The sequence below is a fragment of the Antedon bifida genome, chromosome 6 (assembly GCF_963402885.1).
Source record: "Antedon bifida chromosome 6, ecAntBifi1.1, whole genome shotgun sequence".
NCBI classification, from domain to species: domain Eukaryota; kingdom Metazoa; phylum Echinodermata; class Crinoidea; order Comatulida; family Antedonidae; genus Antedon; species Antedon bifida.
In genome coordinates this window covers 1503811-1530001 of record NC_136231.1, presented here as the reverse complement: position 1 = coordinate 1530001, position 26191 = coordinate 1503811, and the positions used below count along the sequence as shown (strand labels likewise).

The window sequence follows — 26191 nt, the reverse complement described above, 5'->3', positions numbered from 1 at the left end:
GGCGAGAGTGTAGGCTAGAGGGCGTGCTTCAACTTGAACATCATCGTCATCTCTCTGCCGCATGCTGAATCAGGAAAAGCAATTCACACTAGTGTACTAAGTGTGCCACCAATCTAAAGGTGTAATTCCGAATAAATAAATAAATAAATAAATAAATGCTCTTCTTATAATAAGCTCTGTCTACACCAGCGTTCCGCAACCTTTTTTGATCGCGACCCCATGATCCTATTTTGGGAATTTTCGCGACCCAACCTTGCGTATTTGATCTTACAGAAACACTCCATCGGCATCATCTTTACATTTTATGTACAACTTTACAACTTTATGTTCTACATTTGTTCCTAATTTGCTGACATGTATTTGTTTTCTTAAAACTAAGCATAAAATTTACGAGATCGAATCCACAGAAAAAAAAACACCGACTGAACCAAAAGATAAGTGACCCATTTATTACTATGTCATAGTCCTCTCCCTACATCTGGTAATGTCGTAGAAACGACCTCAAAGCTGTAGCAGAGACATTGTGTCGTTTCCACGGCATCACCAGATGCATTGACTTGCCTGTGTGGTGGAACGGGGGACGTATTATTCTGTGAACCCCAAACACAGAAGCTCGAAAGGTTTAACTCTTTTCCACCACGACCCGCATGGGGTTCGAACCCATGACATCCGTGTTGTTAACACCACGCTGCTCAGTCTGAGCTAACCGATCATCTTGGATATAAACAAGTTAATACATTACCAGCTTTGAATATATTTATGACGTAACGATGAATTACGTAATATGAAGTACGTATAAATAGACTATTGTCAGCTTCTCAGTCATGTAGGCCTACTTTGTAGCGTAACGGGTAATGCTCTGTACGAATACCCTAACGGTTGCGATAGCTTGGGCTCAAAACTATAATAATATTGCTTTTATTTTATTTTTTTATTTTGAAAGATATTGAGACAGTTAAGTTAATTTAGGAAATAGGTAAGCTATCTTTGCGATTTCTACCGTCATTAGGTGTACTACAGGTGTTTTGGCGCCACGCGCAGCAGACAATAGTGACTTCAGTCAATAACCGCGCGCGTGAACGAGTTCATCATGTGGTCAATCTTGACTGGTGTTTGACCGATTCCCACGAAAAATGTCAATCATTTCAACTGCTGTTACACAATGTGTCAAACGGTACAACACAATGACAGCTTCGTTATTACTTAACTAAACAGTGTGGTTCATTAGCGAATTTTTATGTTATTGAAATCAATAATTCGGAAGCATCATTAGCGGATGGATATCGGTAATCGATATAGGTAATTGGTCATTGTTCCAAGCGGTAACGGTTTGGCGAAATATTAGCTTTATTTGAGATTTGAAAGTCATTGCACTTTCACAACTAATTAATGAAGTCCCACTAGACGCAACGCAAGGACGTAGACGCAAGTCAGTTGACCAATAAAGTACGGTTCCCACTATGACGCAACGGAAGGTCGTAAACGCAACGTAAGCGTGTTGACCAATGACAAGCGACAGTCGAATAAATCCATCGCTTGTGATTGGTCAAATCCCTTACGTTGCGTTACGTCCTTGCGTTGCGTCTCTAGTGGGAACTAAGCATAACAGCGACAAATAATCCATCATCACTTGTGATTGCGCCCTATTTGGGAAACAATTGTAAGTAGTACCAGAGAAACTTCAGCGAACTGCACTGCAAGACCAAACGTTAGATTGTTCATATGATAATTTCCCTATCAATGCTATCTGCAAGAGTCCTTTAATACATTATTAATAGTTCAGTTATTACAGTTCAGTTCAAACGGGTTTCCAAACCATTCTAACACATTTTGGGAAAGTGAAGAAAATTCTGTAATAAACAATCTAGAACAATATCTTGAAAAGTACGACGCATCACGAAAAATATGTCATGTGAACGCGAAGCGCAGTCACGATTTAACGAACTACGCATCGCGTCGTGATTGGTCAAAAATTGCGATGCGCTTAATTAACGTCGTTGAATTACGCCCCAAGTTGGAATATTATTTTATGCAATTACGTCTGCGTGTCGGATGAACATAGCCTCTGTATGTCCGCAGACACACAACGCGCTATTTATTCGAGGAAACGAAGGATATATAAAGAAAATAAATTCAGTAGGCCTACGAGTAAATGAATTGTAAGTGTGCCAATATAAATTCTAATTTATGTTTCCGAGTGTAGGTAAAGATAGATCAGATTTACAGTAATACTGGAAATGCATTCAAAACCACAAAATACACAGTAGCTAGTATTCGATATATTTGTTTTTAATAATACAGTTTTAAGTATATATCATACAACTTTTCAGAATAATAAACTGAAAACTGTGGAGGAAAACGCATGGAGACGAAAACGTATTTTTACTGTATAGAAAAGAAAACGCACTACTATAATTATTTATAAATAAACGCATTACTGTATAGAAAAGGAAACGCATTTACTGTATATAAAGTGAGAAGAAAAACGCATTGCTATATAGGCAAAACGCATTGCTGGCTGTATAGGCAAAACGCATTGCTGGCTGTATAGACAAAACGCATTGTATAGAGCAGAAAAACACATTACTGTAGGTATAGATGAAAACAAACAATACATTATTAATATATAAACAATACTGATTGTTATATATATTTTGTATGTATATTATATTGCTTTGTGTACTCAGTTCCAAATAAAATTGCAGATAAATCACACCATAGAGCAATACACAGAGCTCTGTTCCGTGACAAGAAAAATCATGAAAATGGCTATTTATCTCCGTCTATCCATTCCATACAGGATACAATACATGACAGTGCCTAAGGTATTCTTAAACACAGACATTTGAATACAATAAGCCGAGCAAGGAAAAATGTACACTTACCACTAATGGATCAACTCCATAAGTAGTAGGCCTAGGTAAATGATTTACATTTTAAATAAACAGAATAATATCCCCCACTCCCTAGCTCCTTTAAAAATTATCGGTGATATTTGCACCATTTAAAACAAAAACTTTAAGTGCATTTTAAATGGTTAAAGACATTTTCATTTTAAACATATGTACAATAAAATTTAATATTGGTATTTCTTCCCAATATAAACTCAAAATTATAGTATACAATAATTCCATTATTTCTCATTAAAACATGTTCTCAAAAGTGTTCCTTTTTAGGATATTTTGTTCATTATCATTGTTATTATAACAATATTCTCATTGTAAGTTTTCAACTTAATTTAGTTTATTTAAAATTATCTTTAGTAATATATAATGGCAATTGGAAATTGAGCTTTTCAGAGATATGATTTAATACAAAAGTGGTTACATACATCATTAATCAGTGCATTTGAAAGGTATTGCGAATCTTATATTATATTCTTTTAGAGGGCTAATAAAGGTTGTAGGATTTTATCAATATTTGAGAAACTCCTTTTAAATTTTGAAACAGAAAGACAGGTTGTAATGATTAATTAAGAAAACACATTCTATATTGCAAGATTCTACTCATCCCATGCATAATGTATTTAAGGTGTTATGTAGTGGTAGACGTTACCGGTTCTCATACGAATAGGATTCGTAACACCTTATATCCAGCTGCCATTCGGGCACTGAATGCTTATCAGTACACCATAAAAAAGAGTGATGTGACACTTCGTAATTGTTTTTGTTAGTTTTTCATTTATCTGTTGGGACATATCTCAGAGCAAACATAATTTCAATGTATATTTTATATACAAATGACAATAAATGGAAGTGATTTGCCACTGATGAATAGTCTGCCATGTACCTACTTCCACAATCCAACCTTCATCAGCGTTGGTGCAAATTATGATTTTAGTTTGTGTTTCTGGAAGATGTTGTTAATTTTCTGGGGCAATGTTTTCCATTGATAATATATATATCCAAAATAAAAAATGAATATTACAATGGGTGATGTCATGTGATATCAATTACTTTAACCACCTACAATACGTAAGAATAGGGTAACATAAACAGGGCTTATATTCATATAGGCCTAGACAAAGATTAATACATTTTTTGTTCTTTTCGCGCGGTACAAACTTTGTTTTTTGTTCACTAACATTAACTGGTATAAAAACCAGGATTATGGGAGAGCTTGGATTTGTGCAGCTTTACAATTACTAAATACAAAATGGACCAGAAAATAATCAAATATGATTAATAAAAAGTACATTGTTTGAGCACCTTGTTTATAAACACTTAACGTATCCTATCAAACTTATTCTATGAAAATGTTAAAAGGATGAATGCAATAACATAGAATGTATACAACATATTGTACATTATAAAACTGATATTGATAAATAAAACATATTTTCATGCAATAAAAATGGCATCTTCATCCATCAAAAATTATAAAACATAAACGTTTCTATGAAAATTTTTAAAAGGATGAATGCAATAACATAGAATGTATACAACATATTGTACATTATAAAACTGATATTGATAAATAAAACATATTTTCATGCAATAAAAATGGCATCTTCATCCATCAAAAATTATAAAACATAAACGTTTAAAAGTATCCTATCAAACTTATTCTATGAAAATGTTAAAAGGATGAATGCAATAACATAGAATGTATACAACATATTGTACATTATAAAACTGATATTGATAAATAAAACATATTTTCATGCAATAAAAATGGCATCTTCATCCATCAAAAATTATAAAACATAAACGTTTAAAAGTTATAATTGATATACAGTATATACAGCATATATTTGAATGTTAAACAATTGCGTAATTACTCGCTTGTTGAACAGAAGGCTCTTTCTGTAATTCTTCCAACGCAGCGTAAACAGTTTGAAACAAAGGGCGTTGCGACGCCTCGTGAGCCCAGCACATTTTCATGAGTTCGTAGACACCTTTCGGCGTGTCTTTTGGGCAGCCTAAACGATAGCCTTGCCTCACTTTCATGAACACGTCTTCGTGAGACATCCCACTGTAAGGTTTTAAAGCGTTTGTAAATATCTCCCACAGAAGGATTCCAAAAGACCACATGTCAGACTGACACGTGAATTGGTAATCCCACAATGCTTCAGGGGAAGTCCATCTAATAGGTATCTTTTCATCTTTATGTCCAAGATAATACTCGCGAGATCCAAGATGTCTGGCCAATCCAAAATCTGATATTTTAACTTCCAATGTGTTGTTAACGAGGCAGTTACGCGTGGCAACGTCACGGTGAACGAATCGCAGCTCCGTAAGGTACGCCATACCTGTGGCAACTTGTTTTGCCATGTTTAGCTTTGTTCGCATGTCTAGCACCATCCCGCTCTTGTTACTACCCTCGTAGATTCTCTCCGGGCTACGACGTCTCAAGAAATGCTGCAAATCCCCATGGCCCATATACTCAAGTATAATAGCCAATGGCTTGCCGACAAAACAAACGCCCAGAAGCTTCACAATATTTTGATGATTAAACCGAGTTACGACCTCGGCCTCACGGTTGAAGTACCGCATCGTATCGGCATCTGCATCGTCCTTTAGCATTTTAACGGCGACAATCGTTTCTTTTTTACCGTGAACGAGGCTAGGTGCTTGAGCCTGGAACACTCTACCAAAGGCGCCCTCACCGATGTCTTTTATATAAACAACGTTATTCCTTGGGTACTCGAACGTTTCTAAACGTGGGTTGAATGACTTGTAAAAATCTTTACCGTACATAGGGTTAGGTGGTATTTCAGCCATATCCAGGTTGGTTGGGAAGGGGTAAAGTTTATCTAGTTTTTTGTTGCGCTTAACATGGAGTATTCCAGTTACAGAGATGATGATGATTACTATGACAACAAGAGATGTACAACAGATAATGACGATCCAACTGATATCGAAGGGTAAGCGATTTGTTGGGTGTAGCATTGGTAACTGAGTGACCACTTCATCTGGATCTGTTAAACATAAAAATAAATAATAATATAGCATAATTAATTTGTATTTCAGTCAGATTTTGCCTCCTGTTGGAAATAAATTCCTTATCATAATTGACTTACCACATTTGCCAATGCCACAGTATTCCCACTGTGGCATCACGTTGTCGGTAAAACACCACGGAGACTCGTATCTTCCATCTGGATTTCGGCAATGATTGCTGGCATTGAAAAGTTCAGGATACACACTGGGATTCATAAAGGTCTGAAAAGATTAAAATCATAAACATAGTAGAGTCCCTATGGGATACCTTCAAAACCAACAAAGTGAGGTAGGAGTTTCCTCTGAATAGTGGTGGCTGTAGTGTTAAAACAGATATTGCCCCTTGTACATTTTAGGAATGTGTGCTCTGAATAGGCGTGTCCCAAGGACACCATATTTTTTTGTAACATGAAATGATTGATTATGTGACAAAAAAAATGTGATATGCCCATATAATAATATGGACACGATGATGTCATATCACTACTATATTTTTTGTCAAACTAGTTTGATAGTGTAGACAGAGCTTTACTCCTCTCGTCTCTTGACATGAGGAGTAACACATATAACTCCTAATATAGTCTGAAATATTAAACATTATTTCTCATGATTTTTTTGGGTAAATGCAGACACCTGATTGGTTAGTAGATTAAATTAAATATTTACCTGTGAATCCCATGCTTTACATGGCTTGCCAGATTTAGTGTAATTTACTGGTCCCTGGTAATACTGTCCAGAACTATTGTAACATTTTTCTGAAAAAAAAAGTAACACAATTTATGCCTTATTACGTTTTTAAAAAAAACCTCCAATGAATCCCAGGTGTAACTATGTAGATGTGGCTGATCATTTGCATAGTTTTTCTTCAAACATACCAGCATTACCCAAAAAGCAGCTGACCGTTGAACGCCATTTTATGAATTATTATTTTATGAAATTTTATTTTTAAACAAAGCATGATATTTTAAGAACATATATTTATAAATAAAAAAAAAATATTTTCAAGATACTACTTAATGTATTAGTTTGTAGTGATTTCAATTAAACATTAATAGTAAACAGTAAGAAATTGATTGAAACACAATAAAGCATTAAAGGTTAATTACCCTCTACCACCAAACAATATACTATTAGAAATGTTGAGTGTATGGAATGTAGTGTACATTACATTTTAACATGTAAAACACTGTACTTATAATATACGATATTATTAGGTCTGTAAAGTTACATGTATAAAAAAAAATCAATTTTTCATTGAAATCTTAAATATATGTTTTGAAAATGATGAAAGATAAAGATTTATGAAGCCAGAAACAGCATTTTGATGACGTCTAAAAAGCAACAAATTTGAACAAACACTGCAACACTGGGTGAAATAAAGCAGTCATACTACAGTAAGCAACATAACAACAAATACACAAACACAGCTTTCTCTTTAAAAGGGCAGCAAACATCCAAAATAAGCAAGGTAGATAAAACTGAAAGAAATGCTTTTCAGGAAAAATAAGAAAATTATTTGGGGGGGGGGGGGTGCTGCAAATGAAGAGGCATAACAAAAATTCTAAAAAAAAGAACATATAGATGGTTGACTGCTTCCCTTAATTGCTTGTAAGTAAATACATAGAGATGTTTGAGTAATAGAATTGTGTTTAAAAAGAACTCAATGAAATAATAACTGTTAATATCAGAAAATTAATAGAAATAGAGAACAAATCAGAAGGGTTAATTGTGGGTGCATAGGAAAAAAAAGTGGCAGTTTTAGGTTTGGGTTAGGTTTCTGGTGCTGAAGCAAGGTATAAGGAACTTTTGACACGACATACAAAAATTAAGAAGCAATATCATAGCTATCATGTGTGAGAACAGGTACATAAATTCTTAAATTTCTTAATATATTTGAATAATTTAATAGAACCTTTATTAAGGGGACACTTTGGAACACAACAAAGGGATTGGCTGTAGTTTTAAATTTTCTCTTGTTCATCTCACGAGTACATGTCCTAATTTGGGCCACCCCAAAGGAGGGCCACTCCAAAAGAGGGCCACCACAAAGGAGGGCCACCCACAAAGGAGGGCCAACACAAAGCAGGGCCACGGGAGGGGTCCTACTGTATGTTATATTGCTTCAAAATTGTTGCTATCGTGTCTGTCCAATTAAACTGCCTAATAAGGCCAACATGACTGTTTGGGTTAGGTTAAAACTCACTTGTTATATCATCAGGGTCTGGAAGTTCTGTAAAAAATTAAGTATGCAATACAAGTTAATTTTAAATTTAGTTCCAACTATTAAATACCATACTGATACAGATATCCGCGTGGTGGAAACGCACCCAGAGGTAATTATCAAGCAATATACAAGTAAATTGATCCACACTTGTACATATATACACTTGCACTGATGAAGGGCTAGTGTTGCCAGAAAGCTCTGCTAACTTTTCTGGCTGTTTTACTTTATCGTTTTGATTTTTTTTTTTTGTATCTCCATTGAGATCCAGCCACTGATACCCACAGCATTGTCATTTTTTCAGTAATTTGCCTTTGGATTTATATACTTGTGTATATATACGTTCAATCACTCTATATCTGAATCAGTACCGCATAAAAACTATTTTGTTTCAATTATATAAAAGAGAAAAAAAGTTTTCCCTATAAGATTATATTATTTCTATTAGACATCTAACAGTTACATATTTTATTTTCTAAGATAAAGAATGCTTTTTATCTAAAACTATGCTAAATTTATTATATTATTTTCATATTAACATCAACTGTCTGAAACATTAGTAAGTACATTTTACAGTAGCCTTTTACAGAACTAAACACAAATATTTAGCATTTTATATAAAAATATTTCAATATTTAAACGTTAGCGGGCTTAGGAAGAAATTTTTGCCTACAGGCAGATTCAAAACACATCAGAAAGACCTACATATACATCTAAAGCTCTGTCTAAACTATCTAAATAGTTTGACAACAAATGTGATGTGCCCAAACATGGTAGTGATATGACATCATCGTGTCCATATATGGGCACATCACATATTTTGATAGTGTAGACAAGCCTTAACGCTTCCACTTAGCTAGCTAGGTAAACTTACGAAGAATATCAGAATCTGAACACTGCATTTCGCCGTCTTTCATGTTAAATTTACTTGGAAGTTCGCCACAATCGTCTGGTATTTGGAAGAACTGTTTGTGGTTTACGCTGAGACTGTCAAAAAATTGTTTCCAATCATCTCGACAGTACATTAGCTTTACAGCATAGCATTCCTCTCTGTTGGATAAGAAATTAATAAATATTTTAAACGAATGTTATAAAAATTCTTCTTACAATATATTTTGTTTAAATCAAAAACAAAAACTTTGTCACAAAGCTCAAGAGGCAGCACAATCTCTTAAGCTAACATACAATCTCCTGTGGTTCATGTCTAAAGCTTTGTTTACACTATCAGACTAGTTTGACAAAAAAAAGTGTGATGTGCCCAAATATGGTAGTGATATCCCCATATATGTTAGTGATGTGACATCATCATGCCCATATATGAGCACATCACATTTTGTCACATAAAGTTTGATAGTGTAGACAAGACTGAAATTAGTGACATTAAATTTAATCAACTTTGGGTAAGGCAGAAACAAATAATACCAACACATGCTCTACACTAACCAGAAATAATACATAACTGAGAGTTTAAATATCTCAAGCCTTACCTGCATATAGGCTTTGAGAGCTGTAAGCCGGGCATGACTTGGTCACAATCCGGATGAGCCCTGTGGCATATCAGTTTAAGAATTGGTTCGTAACATTTATCAGTAACACTAACCAGGCTTCGATAAATTGCAAGCATGGATGTCTCAATTACCATTTCAGGGTTGGCAACACTGGTGTTGTAAAAGATGGAACGATCTTGTAGATAGGTTCCACATACTTGACCTTGGTACGAGTTACAGTAACCCTGAGGACTAAAATAAAGTTATTCATAAATGACAATGGATACTATATAGTATGATAATACATTGGGGAATAATACACATTTATCAGTCAGAAATCCCTTATAAGCCTTATATAATCAAGTCATTGGTAGAGTGGTATGACAGGAGTGCCTAGACTTCTGGTTTGTGTGCACGAAACGTAACGCAACCTTATGCAAGGTAAGAAAATGCCCGTCCAATAATTGTGTTTGCTTCTGCCTGCGTGAAATCACGTCGGTTCCCACCTGTGATTACACAATACAGCACTTTGCATCAGTGAGAACCACGCTCAAAAGAGCCCAGTGCATCTTTTGAAAAAGTAATGATAGACGAATAAGGTTTGATAATATACCAAATAAATACTGTAACCTAATTGATAATTGCATGAACATGCATATTGACTAAAAAAATTCACATATATATGCACATCCATATTATTATTCTATTCAGTAACAAATCTATCTACTAAAAAATTAGATTTTTTTAAACAAAAAAATTCATTCTTTATTTTCAAAATAGGATTATTAATGCTATAAATGACTTGAAGTAGGATCTGAAGCTATGATCGCGGTTTCTAAAAAAATGCACATATATATGCACATCCATATTATTATTCTATTCAGTAACAAATCTATCTACAAAAAAATAAGATTTTTTTAAACAAAAAAATTCATTCTTTATTTTCAAAATAGGATTATTAATGCTATAAATGACTTAAAGTAGGATCTGAAGCTATGATCGCGGTTTAGAAATTTCAAAATCCTCAGAATTAAATCAGATTCTATTGCTAAACCTTGTTTTATTCAAAATACAGTAAAAGAATAATAATGTCAAGGAATGAGATTATCGGGTAATTTAATTCATGAAAAGTTAACTGTGTTTTTCTAAAATTTATAGAAAATATACGAATGATCTACCTCCTAAAAGGAGTTGTTATGAAAGGCAGGGGCATAGCCAGCAGGAGGCAGACAAACGCTCACCTCGTCTGAAATTTTCAATTTTCACCACCTATCCCAATTTCCCAGTTTTTAACCCCTTGCTGCGGCCTTGAAAGGTATTAATGTTTATACATGTATGTATGTAATAAATTTGTGGCTGCAACTCATTTTTAGTAAAGAACCTACAGCTGAGATATTACCCTTTAGAACAAATGTAATTGTTTGGAATGCTAACAAGTTTAGCTGGCTAGCTACTGTTGCTTTAAAAATGTTGACAACCTTTTAATAATTTATTTGTTTAATAAAAATATTTGTTTATAAATCAATTAAAATGGTTGTGTGAATAATTAACCTGTTTGCGTTGATGCAATAAGTACACAATTATCTTTAATTCTCACACTGTGATATCTTTAATCCCTACACTGTGATATCTTTAATCCCTAAACTGTGATATCCATAAATCCACAATTTAATACCACCTTGACCTCTAAGATATCTTTACAATTCCTCAAATCAAATGTGACAATAATGCTAAATACTATAACCACAATTGACCTTAGCATATGAAATAGCGCTAAAAGATATGTTTGTTAAATATTATGTCCATCTTAATGACAACACAATGCATTGATGTCATGCAAGAAACTAATCCCTAAAACAATTTAAAATGTGAATGTATTCTTATTCATGCTCAGTTAAGAAAATTGGGATTAAGCCATCCATGGAACTAGATTAGGACAACGAAAGAAATATGGCAGACAGATATCTAACTCACACCTTACCATTATGCCATATCACTTAATGTAAGGTCTATATAATACCAAATATTGTCTGTCACTAATCTCAGATCTAACCAGGCTTAACTTTGGTAACCGGTGTTTTAAAGTGGTATGGCCGTACTAACATTTAACTGTTGAAAGTGTTATTCATTGGTTATCCGCAACTTAGTTGCAGATAACCCTTGTTATTGTCACGTTTCTTTTTCTTCATCTTTATTCTTCTTTCTTTCCCGGATTTTTGTTGCAGCTATATCTCAAATTTTTGTAGACATAACTTTGTATAACTTTGTCATTATATGGACATTTACCTGAAGTTGTGCACCTCCATATTTTTAATGACGTTAGAGTCGCGCAGCGTAAGTTACGCGCAATTTTATGAATTTCAATGATAGGTCATAGATTATAAACCGAAAGTCATTTTGTATTGACACTTGGTAAAAATTTAAGTCATATCAAGGGCAAACTTTCTATGGATTAAAAATGACATGTTTCACAAGAAGTTACGCGCGCACGCGCATTTAAAATTTAAAAATGCGCAAAATTAATTTCTAATCAACTTTCTACGCTGATCATGACGTTTTGAGCATGTAAAAAATTCCCACGCGCGCGAAAAAATTTACGCGTAAGGTGCGCACGGAGCATGAAAATCATGTGTTTTTTTCTTGAATTATGATTTTACAGCCTTTCTTAGTCATTTTAAAAAAGATTTACATCATTTCAAATTAAAATGACGTCATACGAACACGTTGATTTAGACCATTTGCGCGCGTTTTAGTTGCAAAAGTGACAACATTTTGTCAAAATTAAGCCAATTTTTTTAATTTAATATGTAAGCAGATATGTTGTAGATATGAATTCATGCAGAACCTTTACCACTCGGATGTTATGACGTCATCGTATGGCCACACGAATGTAAAATATAGGATTTTTTACTCTTTCGTTATTGCTCATCAAATTCAACAAAGCGCTTCTCGGTTATACATATTCCATTTCCCCCGAAATTTTAATATTGTCTACGTTAATCAACTATCTTTCGCATGAATTAAAAATATTTTAATTTTTATGACGTCATCATGTCTAAAAACGTAAATAACGTGGGTCACTTATTTTCATCTTTACAGTAAATTTCAATCTGTTATAGCTCGTCAGAATAAAAAGTGATAATCATGATTAAAACGTTTTCTGGAAGCTATTGGATTGTAGATACGAATTGATGTGAATATTTTGCCAATCAGATGTTGTGACGTCATCATATGGCCAGTTGAATTCAAAAAGTCATATTTTCATCTCTTGCGTAAAAGTTCATTGCGTTTAAACGAGAGCGCATCTCACTTTTACGTTGCCAAAATTCTTCAAATTTCTTTTAATGTAAATTTTTAGATAATTATCTTCTAAAATTGTTATCTTTATATGTCAATTTTATGACGTCATCGTGTTAAAAATTGGATTTAAAAGATGGGTCTCGTAATTTTGTCTATGCTACACAACATATACAGTTTATTTTGTAAAATACTGTAATATGGTGTATGCTACATAATAGGTACAATTCAGCACTGTAAACATATTTATTTCATGACATAGGATGGCATAATAATTGTCGAGGTTCATATAGTTAAGTATGTGCATGTTGCGTTTGCGCGGATAACCCGAACTCGTCAAAGTGACGAGTTCAAATCTAGTTATTCATGTAGCTACATGTAGCTACATGTAATTCCAGGCCTTACTTTCGCCGTCCACTACCAAATACTTACTCGGGACGATCAGAGATCTTGATAACACCGACTTTCTCCACAAAGCTCCTCAATTCTCTAGTAGAACTGATCCGGATCTTGTTCTCTGCAACACATGTATAGTTTATTGGCCCCACAGCAGTCACTATCAGATAAGGTTTATTATATGGTTTTCCGGTGCTGTAATCCATTTTCTTTAATATAAAATTAAATATAAAATCATATATAAAATGACATACTATTCATAGGTCTGTTATGAAAAAAAAGTATACATTTGCATGCTTTTACATTTATGAATTAAATTATCAACATTGTTACATCTGCAAAAGCAATCTAATGAAAAGCTTTCAAGGAATATATCAATTCATATTTATTTGGTTATAATGTGGTAGAGTGATTAAGAAACACAAAGGGTAACATGTTCGATCATGGCACCAATTTGGGTTATGGTTCTAACTTTCTGTCGAAATTTGACTCCTTTAATTTATATCATACAAGTCAATTAACACATTCACAAGAACAATCGACATTTGGGGGAGTTGATGAAAACACCACCTTGCTTCCTCTCTTCCGCCCCTCCTCCCACCCCTTCATGTGTGTAGCATTTATCAATTAAATAAGTAATATGATAGTTTGAACTTACAAAACTTCCTCTTTCTTTCCAAGTAATTTTTGGTTTTGGATATCCAATCACATCACATGTTAGGTTGACTTTCTTGCCATATTCTACATTGTTGAAGCCAGGACCTTTGATTATTGTTGCTGGCACTATTCATTAAAAACAACATTGCCTAATAGTAAGTAATTCATGTTATGACATATAATGATACAACATTTGTTTTAAATCAATGTGTAAACATTTATAGATTTAGATATTAAAAAAAAATGTAAATAAATAAAAAAAAACGCATTGAAATAATTATGTAACTGTAGAAGTTGGTTTGTGTCAGGGAGCCAAGATAATTGGTCAGATGTTTACCATACTCTGAATTATACTAATTACTGCGAAAAAAAGTAAGTGATTCTAGTCCCACCCAAGAATTACAATATATTCTAATATATACAGTAATAATTACAATTGCGTCCCAGTAGGGCAAACACCTGACCAGATAAATGATGTTTTTGAGTTATCAATATCTTTCCAAAATGTACAAATGTATGGCATGAAAATCTATAGAAGATGTTTAAAAAAGGAGAAAAAAGTGCTAAAATTGACTTCTTTTATGTTAAACAGTTAAGTAAAATGGTCATAAAATCCTGAATGGCTTGTACAGTACATTAACTGCACAGCATAATTAGCTAATATTATAGTTTTAGTATGCAGTTCTATTACAGTACAGGAGATATAAACTATCAGCCTAATGTGATGACACTCCAGTGCTCTACCAGTTTTGCCATCAACATATCCTTGATCTTCAGTGGCAGATCCAAGATTATGAAATAGGGGGGGGGGGGGGGGGGGTGGCAGATCTGAAAGTAGTGAAATGAAGTGCTGAACTTAATTTGATGTACTATCTATTGCATTACAATTTGCGATATTTAGAGGCGGCCTGAGCCGGCTGGGCCCCCTCTAAATCCTCCCCTGATCTGCCACAGTCTTATATCATAGCAATCGCTACTTCATTTGTCCAGAATTAATTTCTAAATTTGGAGAACATTGCACTCCACATATTTTGGTTTGTATATTCTTGCAAGGTCTTATCGGTAAAACTATGATAACCTAGTCTTCTTAGGCCATCAATCTTTCCTTATAAGACTTTTATATCATCTTGTTTAGAAAGCTTTTATTTTCTTATGAATGAGTTTAGCATTTTATTGCTTTGTTTTGTTGTCCCAAGATATTCTTAGCACAAAACATCGTAAATGATAAAAGACGATTCTGTAATGTTTAGAGTCCAACGACAGTTAACATGTCAAAAATAAACATTCCAAAGGTATGGCAGTCTAAATATGTCTTTTAGGTATTGGAATTTGTGAAAAACACATTACAGAAACCACAGGAGATAATAAAAATGGTATTGTTTAGTGCGGTACCTGCTGGTTTATTGTTAAATCTTTGCAAGTAAAGGGCTGGGAAACGGAACACACCTCAGCTAACACTTCAATCATCAATTGCCTCTTGTTAAAAAATTATTGCCGCAACAGCAAGCACTGCAGTAAGGTTATTCAACTTGGTGTAAATTTAATTTAGTAGAGGACATTAAAATATCTAGGATTACAAATCATTATTATTGTAATACTGTGGCCTATGTTATGTTTACTTAACTTTAAACAAATTTATAATATAAATGATTATATAATTATATAATAAATAAATGAATGTGAATTTAGATTTAGTTATTCAGCCGGGTTACAAATTGGACACAGTAATTGCTGTTAAACATTGATGGGTAGGAACCAACTTACCCAGGTAAATATCTAAGTCTGAACAGCCCTTATAGTGGTCCAATAAGGGTGATTAGAAAGGAAGTCAAAGTCTAGGTTTATGGATAAGTCACGATATCAGAAGTTTTCACTTTCCAAATTCATCATATTCCAAAACTTTATAGAAAGCAGTCTTTTATTTCTAATCTGTAATTAGTAATTCAACATTACTGGATATTAATTTTTAAAACATACCACCGTGCGTAAAATATTGAAGAGTACTCACTATTTACTGTAAGTAGCACCATATCCGATTTCACAGTGCCATAATTATTCCTAGCTAGACACTGGTACTTTCCTGAATCTTCTAAAGTGACATTCAGTAAAGAAAGCTTCAGTTTTTCTCTCTGTCTTGTTAGAATGCGCTCCCCGTTGTGTTCCCACCATATTTCTATGACCTCTGGGGTTTGCGCCACTTGACAGTGATAAGTAATGTTCTGCCCCGCTAGAACTGTTTTGGTATTATTCTCAGGATGCTTGACAAACACTGGTGCTGCTTGAAGAAATGTATTCAGAATCATTTTTTTTTTATTAAAATTAAATGGTGGCAACTTAAAAAATGAATATGAAACATAGCAAACATATGCAAATTCTGTGACATATGAACCTATCAAAGCCTGTACCTTTGACTGACACTGACCGTATACAATATGTATTTCCTTAACCCTCCTTTTCTTAACCCTCCTTTTCTCCATCCCCCTTTTTCTCCATCCCCCTTTTTCTCCATCCCCCTTTTCTCCATCCCCCTTTTTCTCCATCCCCCTTTTTCTCCATCCTCTTTTCCTACATCCTGATCAACTCTGTGAGCACACCTTTGCAGGTCACTTGTAAAGATTTAAAAATCACTTACATGAAAGACTTGGCATTTCTGAAATATACACGCCGGCAGGCTGGCTACCACCTGGTCCTGGTGTTCCATTTTTCTTATCTGGAGTTTTAACACCTGAATCAATTTGAGTGGCTTGCGTTGTCAAAGACTTTACTGGACCGGGTGAGGCTAAAGAAGACAATTATAACCCTTTTTATAATCAAACGCAAAGAATTTCTAGCTGCAATGTAAAATATCATTCTAGTATAAACTGTTAAAAGGTGACATATAAACTTGGCAGCATGTTAAAATTATTGTTTACAAACAGATAGAGTATTATTTTATTTTTTTCTAACATTTTACAAATTCCCAACTGAATGCAACTGAAAGCTTAAATCATCACAAATCAATTTCATTTACCCAGTATCATACTGAAGGAAAGAAAACCTCCATGATATAGTGTCACATGTGATGCCTGTACTAAACCCTCCACGATACAGGCATCACATGTGATACATACTGTATATACGCTGATATTGTCATGTGTAGATCGTCGTTGAGAATCTTAGTGAATAATTTACTATACAGTACCTCCTGTAAGTACTATAGTAATATGTTTCAGTTATCTGTCCACAATTTAAAAGTATTTTTTGACAGTCAATATTATTATTACAATAAATCATAATTCGATTGGACCTATAACAATGTTTGCTGTAGACAAGAAATATGTGAAATAGCCTAGTGAAACAGAAATACTTTTTCATCTGCTTTTGTCATTCATTCAGCTCAGTACAAAAGCAAAGGAATTTGCCGACTTTGCTACTTGACTATGAGCCTGCTGTTTACTACAATCTGTGCCTGATACACAAACTTGTTTATCCAACAATCTCACCACATGGGGATTTCTAGAGGTGAAACACACGCACGATTTATGGCTCAATACATATTAGATATGCATTGAAAACCAACAAACAAATTACAGCCAGGATCTGTATCAACAACACAGATAATATTATCTACATACAAAAGACTAAACAAGAATAACAACAACATTTTCTGGATTAATTTTATGCATGGTCTATTTTTCCCACAATTAGTGATCTTCCTTTAGAAATTCATCAACTATGTTTTAATTGACAAACCAGATTTGGACTTTATTCACAAAACTCTTATTTCAATTACATTTCATGATTTATCTGTCTACTGTTTTTTAAACATTATTTATGGATTGAAAGTTTAAAGTTTTGTGTAAAAATGCTTTGCTACACTTTCAACTTACTCCCACTCCAAGAATCTTTTTATAACCTCTTTGTTCTGTTTAAACATCTTGGCACTCAACCATAACTTAACTAAAACTAAATCTTCATAAAGATTGCTTAAGTACAATAGTGGTGCTGTCCTCAACCCAGTTTATTTACCCCTTGGGTATTTGTATTCACATTATAAATGGGAAATAACCGAAAAATAAGCAATAAAGAAAAAAATCAAAAAATAAAATCGAAGTACAGTACACTGACAACATCTTCAGTAAACCACTGTTTGGTCTCTCAATTATTTTGGCCTCCTAATCTTATAAAATCTTAGAAATTTGCTAGAATTTCTTACAAAAAATGGCGCTCATCTCACAATAACTACCGTCTACAATATAAATATTTATTAGCAAATGTTCTTTTTCCAGACGTCCGAGTTTCCAAATATCAAATTTTTTTTAGCCGTAGTAAACGATGTACCGCATGGTAACTGTTTCCTAATGCTTCCGTTCTCTTGAATATAAATGCCTAAATGAGCAGCGCGAATCCATGGATTTTAACTCCTAAAAAAAATAATATAATATTACAAGGAATCTTATAATTTTGAAATTGGGATACATTAGGATTATCCATAGTTGACAGTAATTACTAAAATGTACAGTAGTGTATTTCAATTATTTCCAAATGTCCTAATTTGGCTGGCACGTGTCTGTTTCACAATTACGATAAACTCCCCAATACCAGTAGGTGGCATTTCACGCTTGTCAAGATCAATATAATTGAAAACTACCATTAACTAAATATTGCAATAATAACATATTTGTTTAAAATAAAAATATTCAAAGACGAAAAATCAGTAAAAATTTGAACTGTACTCGGTTCATTCATTCATTGTTAAATGTATAAAATAGATGCATGAGTGATATGGATGCTCTCTCATATTACTGTATATTATGGTTTTACTGCACACTTGTGTTTAATTCATCACTTTTGTCTCAAATTTTTAGGAAGAAAGCCAGACCCAGATAGGCAACTTTTTTCATCGTCTTGACACAGTTTCATATATCATTGTTATAACCATAAATGATGTATTTTAATTTAAAGATAATTATCCAATTGCAGCGATCAATCCCCTGAGCACAGCTGTGTTATTTTAACTAAGCCTTTTACATTGAAACATCTATTAAGCTCTGTCTACACTAGCAAACTAGTGTGATGTGCCCAAATATGGTGGTGATATGCCCAAATATGGTATCATCGTGTCCATATATGGACACCTTTGTTTGTCACATTGATAGTGTAGATGGAGCTTTATTAAGCATCAATGAAAGGCCTTGTTACATAATTTGCCATGTTAAGCACAGGTTGGACTTTCTTTATTTTATGGCAACCAACATCTTATAACTTATCGCGCCACGCCTAGGCAGTTATGTTCAACGGACGGACACATTAGGAAACTGTATCACGCGGAAGCTATAGTACTAAGGCCGAAACAAATTGGAATTTGTAAACTCGGACTTGGCATGCTCAGACACCAAAGCACGTCTGGGAGAAGAGAGTCTATGAGATGTACAGTATGCAGACAATAGTTTTTAATACTGTAGCTTGGTCATATGTTATTCATTCTTCGGGAGGTTACAAAAAGTGCAAAAAACACTTTCTGGTCAAATTTAACAATTAACACATCTTCACTCTACGAATAGCATTAATGTAATGTAAATGACTAAACTATATATAGCCAAGTTCATCTAGCTTTTTTTAAATAAAGTTAAATAAAATAATGTGTAACTTACTTGTTTTATAATAGTAGGGCTAACCCACTATTCTATAGTAATCCCTAATCTTTAGTAACCCACCCTAAAAACAGAATAGTAACTCAGTCTTTCTATTATTAGTTTATTGGCAGGCTATTTTAGAAATCTACTAACACTACAAACTACTAGCAAAGCATCATTATAATACCAGCATTAGTAATGAACATTAACTGCCAACATAAAACTCTAACTTATGTTTTATATCTTTGTTTTTCATTATATAATGATAAGATAATTTATAAGTTCATGGTCATTGTATGGTCCAACTGTAAGTATACAAAATAATTTTTCAAATTAAATTATTTTATTTTAACAAAAATTATTATTGTTAGTATTATTCATTCTTTGGCGACAGTGCACAATATTTTGTACTTTCGTAATATCTCCTGTCATCATTCATTGGATTTAATTCAATGTTTGATGCACTCATTTTTTATGCAATTTGTTATTGCTATATATACACAAAGATTTGTTCTCCAAGTGGCTTCTTTTTCATTGTTCAATATCTAAAATTAGACTTTTGCTTTCCCAAACCTTTGCCATGGAGTCTTACAAGTGTCCAGGGTGGGGCTGCTAACCCCAAGTAAGTATGCCATTATATAATTGTTGGCAACACCCTATTTGATGTGATTGTATTGTAAAGATAAGGTGAAAGATTTAGTGGGTGGGTCCCAGGTAGGTGTGGTGAATCCCCAATATAACATTTGATTTAATTTTTGCTTTCTGTGGAAATAAAATCATCAAATTTAATATCAGTATTAACACAATAATAAAACTAGACATGAAACTCGTCACTTTGACGAGTTAGTTATCCGCACAACGACAAACGCCACGTGCACGTCATACGTTGGAATATTGCACACAGATAAAGATTATGGCATTATGACAAGAACTGAAGAATATGATATGCTGTTAGTGCTGAATTCTGTCAATTTGTGTCATATAGTATATACATGCAAACAGTATAATCTGTATACATATTACATACAGTGTAGAATAGGTGAAATTACGGGACCCGCCATATATTCCAATTTTTAACATGGCGACGGTATCAAAATGAAACACTTAAATAGCAATTTCTGAAGGAAATTATCTCAGGAACAACATATTAACGTGTAGAAGAAATTTGAATACGTAAAATATAGATGCGCACCCTTTTAAATGTGATGAACTATTACGCAAAATATGAAAATACGACTTTTTTTATTCAACTGGCCATATGATGACGTCACAACATCCGATTGGCAAAATGTTTACATGAATTCGTATCTACAATCCAATAGCTTCCAGAAAACGTTTTAATCGTGATTATCACATTTTATTCTTACGAGCTATTACAGATTAAAATTTACTGTAAAGATGAAATTAATGACCCATGTAATTAAAATTTTTAGGCATGATGACGTCATAAAAATTAAAATATTTTTATCTCATGCTAAAGAAAGTTGATTGACCTACACAATATATAAATTTAGGAGAAAAAGGAATACAGATAAGCGTGATGCGCTCCATTGAATGTGATGAGCAATAACGAAAGAGACAAAAATCCTATATTTTACATTCGTGTGGCCATACGATGACGTTACAATGTTTTTTTAGCCTTATCGATGCATGATCCGATATCTACAACTCATCAACTTCTAGATTTTGTAATAAAAATAAACGGTTCACGGTTTACTTTAGAAACTATGACTGTTTAAAAAAAGACATAATTTTGACGATTTTTTAAGCTTTTTCATAAAAAACGCGCACGAATTGTCTTATTTAACGTGTTCGTATGGCGTTATTTAAACTGGAAAAGGTCTAAATTGTTTTCAAAATTACTAGGAAAGACTTGAAAAATATAATTCAAGAGAAAAAAATATGTTTTTAACGCTACGTGCGCACCGCGTGCGTAAAAAATTGCGCGCCCGTGGGAATTTTTGACATGCTCAAAATGACAAGAAACGCATAAAAAGTTGATTAGAAATTAATTTTGCGCATTTTGAAATTTTAAATGCGCGTGCGCGCGTAACTTCTTGTGAAACATGCCATTTTTAATCCGTAGAAAGTTTGCCCCTGATATGACTTAAATTTTGTCAAAGTGTCAATACTAAATGACTTTTGGTTTTTAATCTATAATCAATCATTGAAATTCATAAAATTGCGCGTAAGTCACGTTGCGCAACTCTGACGTCATTCAAAAATAGGAGGTGCACAACTTCACGTAAATGCCCATATGTTGACAAAGTTATGAAATGTTATGTTTACAAGTTTTTGAGATACGTGAGACACAAAAATGAGGGAGAAAGAAATAAGAAAAAACTAGACATGAAACTCGTCACTTTGACGAGTTAGTTATCCGCACCACGACAAACGCCACGTGCACGTCATACGTTGGAATATTGCACACAGATAAAGATTATGGCATTATGACAAGAACTGAAGAATATGACATGCTGTTAGTGCTGAATTTTGTGTCATATAGTATATACATGCAAACAGTATAAGCTGTATACATATTACATACAGTGTAGAATAGGTGAAATTACGGGACCCGCCATTTATTCCAATTTTTAACATGGCGACGGTATCAAAATGAAACACTTAGATAGCAATTTCAAAAGGAAATTATCTCAGGAACAACATATTAACGTGTAGAAGAAATTTGAATACGTAAAATATAGATGCGCACCCTTTTAAATGTGATGAACTATTACGCAAAATATCAAAATACGACTTTTTTTATTCAACTGGCCATATGATGACGTCACAACATCCGATTGGCAAAATGTTTACATGAATTCGTATCTACAATCCAATAGCTTCCAGAAAACGTTTTAATCGTGATTATCACATTTTATTCTTACGAGCTATTACAGATTAAAATTTACTGTAAAGATGAAATTAATGACCCACGTAATTAAAATTTTTAGGCATGATGACGTCATAAAAATTAAAATATTTTTATCTCATGCTAAAGAAAGTTGATTGACCTACACAATATATAAATGTAGGAGAAAAAGGAATACAGATAAGCGCGATGCGCTCCATTGAATGTGATGAGCAATAACGAAAGAGACAAAAATCCTATATTTTACATTCGTGTGGCCATACGATGACGTCACAATGTTTTTTTAGCCTTATTGATGCATGATCCGATATCTACAACTCATCAACTTCTAGATTTTGTAATAAAAATAAACGGTTAACGGTTTACTTTAGAAACTATGACTGTTTAAAAAAAGACATAATTTTGACGATTTTTTAAGCTTTTTCATAAAAAACGCGCACGAATTGTCTAATTCAACGTGTTCGTATGGCGTTATTTAAACTGGAAAAGGTCTAAATTGTTTTCAAAATCACTGGGAAAGGCTTGAAAAATATAATTCAAGAGAAAAAAATATGTTTTTAACGCTATGTGCGCACCGCGCGCATAAAAAATTGCGCGCCCGTGGGAATTTTTGACATGCTCAAAATGACAAGAAACGCGTAAAAAGTTGATTAGAAATTAATTTTGCGCATTTTGAAATTTTAAATGCGCGTGCGCGCGTAACTTCTTGTCAAACATGCCATTTTTAATCCGTAGAAAGTTTGCCCCTGATATGACTTAAATTTTGTCAAAGTGTCAATACTAAATGACTTTTGGTTTTTAATCTATGATCAATCATTGAAATTCATAAAATTGCGCATAAGTCACGTTGCGCAACTATGACGTCATTCAAAAATAGGAGGTGCACAACTTCACGTAAATGCCCATATGTTGTCAAAGTTATGAAATGTTATGTTTACACATTTTAGAGGAACACGACTCACAAAAAGGAAGGAAGGAAAGAAGAATAATACAGAAAAAAAATATTGATCTCATACAATTACAAGGAGTTATCCGCTTGGTATACCAAGCGGATAACTAATTATTACGAAGAAAAACAATTCCTAGACTATGTCAAGTGTTTTTAAAGCGAGTGTACACCATGTATACCAAAGTTTTGTTCTGTAACCGCACTGTGGTGGCGAGCCATCCACAGGCCTACTTAACTTGTTAGTTTCGACTGACTTTTTTCGGCGCTAGTTCCGTTTCGCACCTGTTTTTATTTCGACTTCCTTTTGACTCCAAGCTTGTTAAGTAACTTATTGTGGATACCACACCTTAAAATTGGGCCTCATAAGTACTTTTATGAAGAAGAATCACATAAAAAGCAACAAATAAATCCTTTAAATTGATGATTTTACAGACATGTTTCTCGCATACCGTTCGCGAATTTAGCATCCTCGAAGTTCACTATTTTCGTTTCTATGGAGCGCCAAAAGAGCAAATATAATAGATGGTTAAAAACTCAGTGAAATGCGTCTTCTGTTAATGCATCGATTATTGAAATACACGTTTAATTTTAATATATTTTGTCAATAAAAATGCTGTAACATTTTACTGCTAATAATGTGCTGTTTTCAAATATCAACCGTCGACCCTAGGCCTAAATCAGCATCACTACCTAGCCTAGGCCTAAGACTAAGAGTGTAATTATGATGATGAATTTGTCGATTTTCATTCTTAAATATTAACGAAAACTGCGAAAACCATGTACAGTATCAACAGTAACATTTTTTTTGCATTGACATTGACAAAATATGTTAAAATTGAACGTAATTTTCACCAATAAATGCATTAAATATACGCATTATACCGAGTTTTTAACCCTCTATTATGATTGCTCTTTTGGCGCTCCATAGAAACAACAACATTGAACATGGAGTATGCGAAATTCACGAACCGATGTGCGAGAAACACGTCTGTAAATTCATCAATTTAAAGGATTTATTTGTTACTTTTTGTGTGATATCCTTCATAAAAGTATTGTTGAGGCCTAATTTTAAGGTGTGGTACTCACGATAAAGTTACTTAACAAATTTTGAATCGAAATAAGTGACAGGTGCGAAACGGAACTAGCGCCCTTTTTTCGACCACCGTTTATACACTTTTTTATATATAAATAATAACGTAATTAACTTGAATTAGAATTACAGGTAGGAGGCAGACCTGTTAGCCATGTTGACTATTTAATTATTCACTCATACCATCTAATAAATTTAAGTCAAACTAAACACTTAAAACCTCCATTAAAGTTCAGCCCCACACTTCCGAAACAGACTGAAGTTCACTCACCTCCGCCGTCACAGGAAATTGGTCGCGTAACATTGAGAAAGAGGAGGATACACATCCATCCCAAATGGTCCATTCTGCCTGGTCAGCTTTCCATTCCCTCTGCCTCCTTCACACCATGTGCTAATAAAATATCACAAAAGTAGTTTCCTTGATAAAAATGGACCGGTTTTTGCGATTTATCTATGTTACGATCGCACAATATGGCTCCCTTTGTGCAGCGTATGAACATAAACAAGGATTTCTGCTGGCTGGCGGCGGAGAGTTTAGTGTGAAATTGCCTCCACTATTCATATGCAAATATGCGCAATTCCGGTAAAATAACTGGTCGTAGTACGCAGTAAACAAGTATGATTCAATTCCACCCGATTGACAAAGCCCTATTTCAAACAATGCGTGTTATCACGCTAAATGAATGATTATAAAGTCATAACGATGTAATGAATGAAATTTCACGAATAATAAAACTTATTTTTCGACATTCCACATTAAAAATAGATAAATATAATTATGACATCATATTCCAGTCAAATAAGTTACATTTTTAATATTATTATATTTCACCATCAAATTGATCATGTTGAAAATTATATAAATGAGAAAATAATACAAGGACTAGTCGTATTAGCATGATTATATTGGCATAATCCCACGGGTTCACTGAAAGAGCAGCAGTCTCATGTTGTTTGCTTTTATTTTCGGAATATTTAAATTAGGATGGTTTACTTATGAAATAAAGCCTTTGATTCTTTTAAATTATTGTTCGTATTGAGAATGATCTATGCGTTAGTATAGTTAGTAAGACACTGTACACGTCACACATGGAACTTAAATCCTGCTCTAAGTGCGTTTCCGTAGCAACAAGATAATAACCATAGACTCGTGGCGTAAGTGCGTTTACCGGGTAAATAACGCGCGTGTAAAGCGTGGTTCAACTAGCGACACAACGCAAGGACGTAAAGCTGATTTTCCACTAAGCGAATTTGTTCGCGCGAATCGAGAGCGTCATCTTATACGCATGCGTATAGAGGGATTTGGAAGATGGAAACGTAAATACGCATGCGTATGAGCTGGCGCTTTTGATTCGCGCGAACAAATTCGCCTAGTGGAAAATCGGCTTAACGCAACGTAGATTTTACCAATCACAAGCGATGGATTATTCGAACAGTGGCTTGTTATGGGTCAACTCGCTTGCGTTGTACACGTACGTCCTTGCGTTGCGTCCTAGTGGAAAACCACGCTTTAGGTTTTGTGAACGGAATTCGGGAGCAATTTCAAGCTCTCATGTAGACCTCCTATATCAGAGAAATGTCTATTTACATATACATCCTCAGTGTTGAATAATAATAAATACGGTAGAATACGTGGATGTTTTTTATACGTGGTAGGCCTACTCT

At 33.8% G+C, this 26191-nt stretch overlaps 1 protein-coding gene across 2 annotated transcripts; it reads right to left on the bottom strand.

Moving 5' to 3' along the window:
• Positions 1–4548: 4548 nt before the first annotated feature.
• Positions 4549–25139, bottom strand: LOC144845072 (muscle, skeletal receptor tyrosine protein kinase-like). Of its 2 annotated transcripts, XM_078702208.1 has the most exons (11): positions 24798–25139; positions 16633–16779; positions 16009–16275; positions 14002–14126; positions 13380–13552; positions 9651–9902; positions 9038–9213; positions 8146–8172; positions 6609–6697; positions 6023–6164; positions 4549–5920 (listed from the first exon to the last, which is right to left on the bottom strand). In XM_078702208.1, exons 1-11 carry the CDS (start codon positions 24868–24870, stop codon positions 4761–4763), a joined length of 2631 nt encoding a protein of 876 aa, XP_078558334.1. In that variant the 5' UTR covers positions 24871–25139; the 3' UTR covers positions 4549–4760. The 2 variants fall into 2 exon arrangements, with proteins under 2 accessions (XP_078558334.1, XP_078558335.1); XM_078702209.1 differs by lacking the exon at positions 8146–8172.
• Between the last annotated feature and the right edge of the window lie 1052 nt (positions 25140–26191).

Coding starts and splice junctions, on each gene's coding strand:
- LOC144845072 (XM_078702208.1), bottom strand. CDS start 24,870: ATGGACCATTTGGGATGGATGTGTATCCTCCTCTTTCTCAATGTTACG. Junction 9,903..13,379: donor AAGATCTCTGATCGTCCCGA/GTAAGTATTTGG, acceptor ACTTTATTTTAG/TCCTCAGGGTTACTGTAACT. Junction 8,173..9,037: donor TTCAGATTCTGATATTCTTC/GTAAGTTTACCT, acceptor AATTTTTTACAG/AACTTCCAGACCCTGATGAT.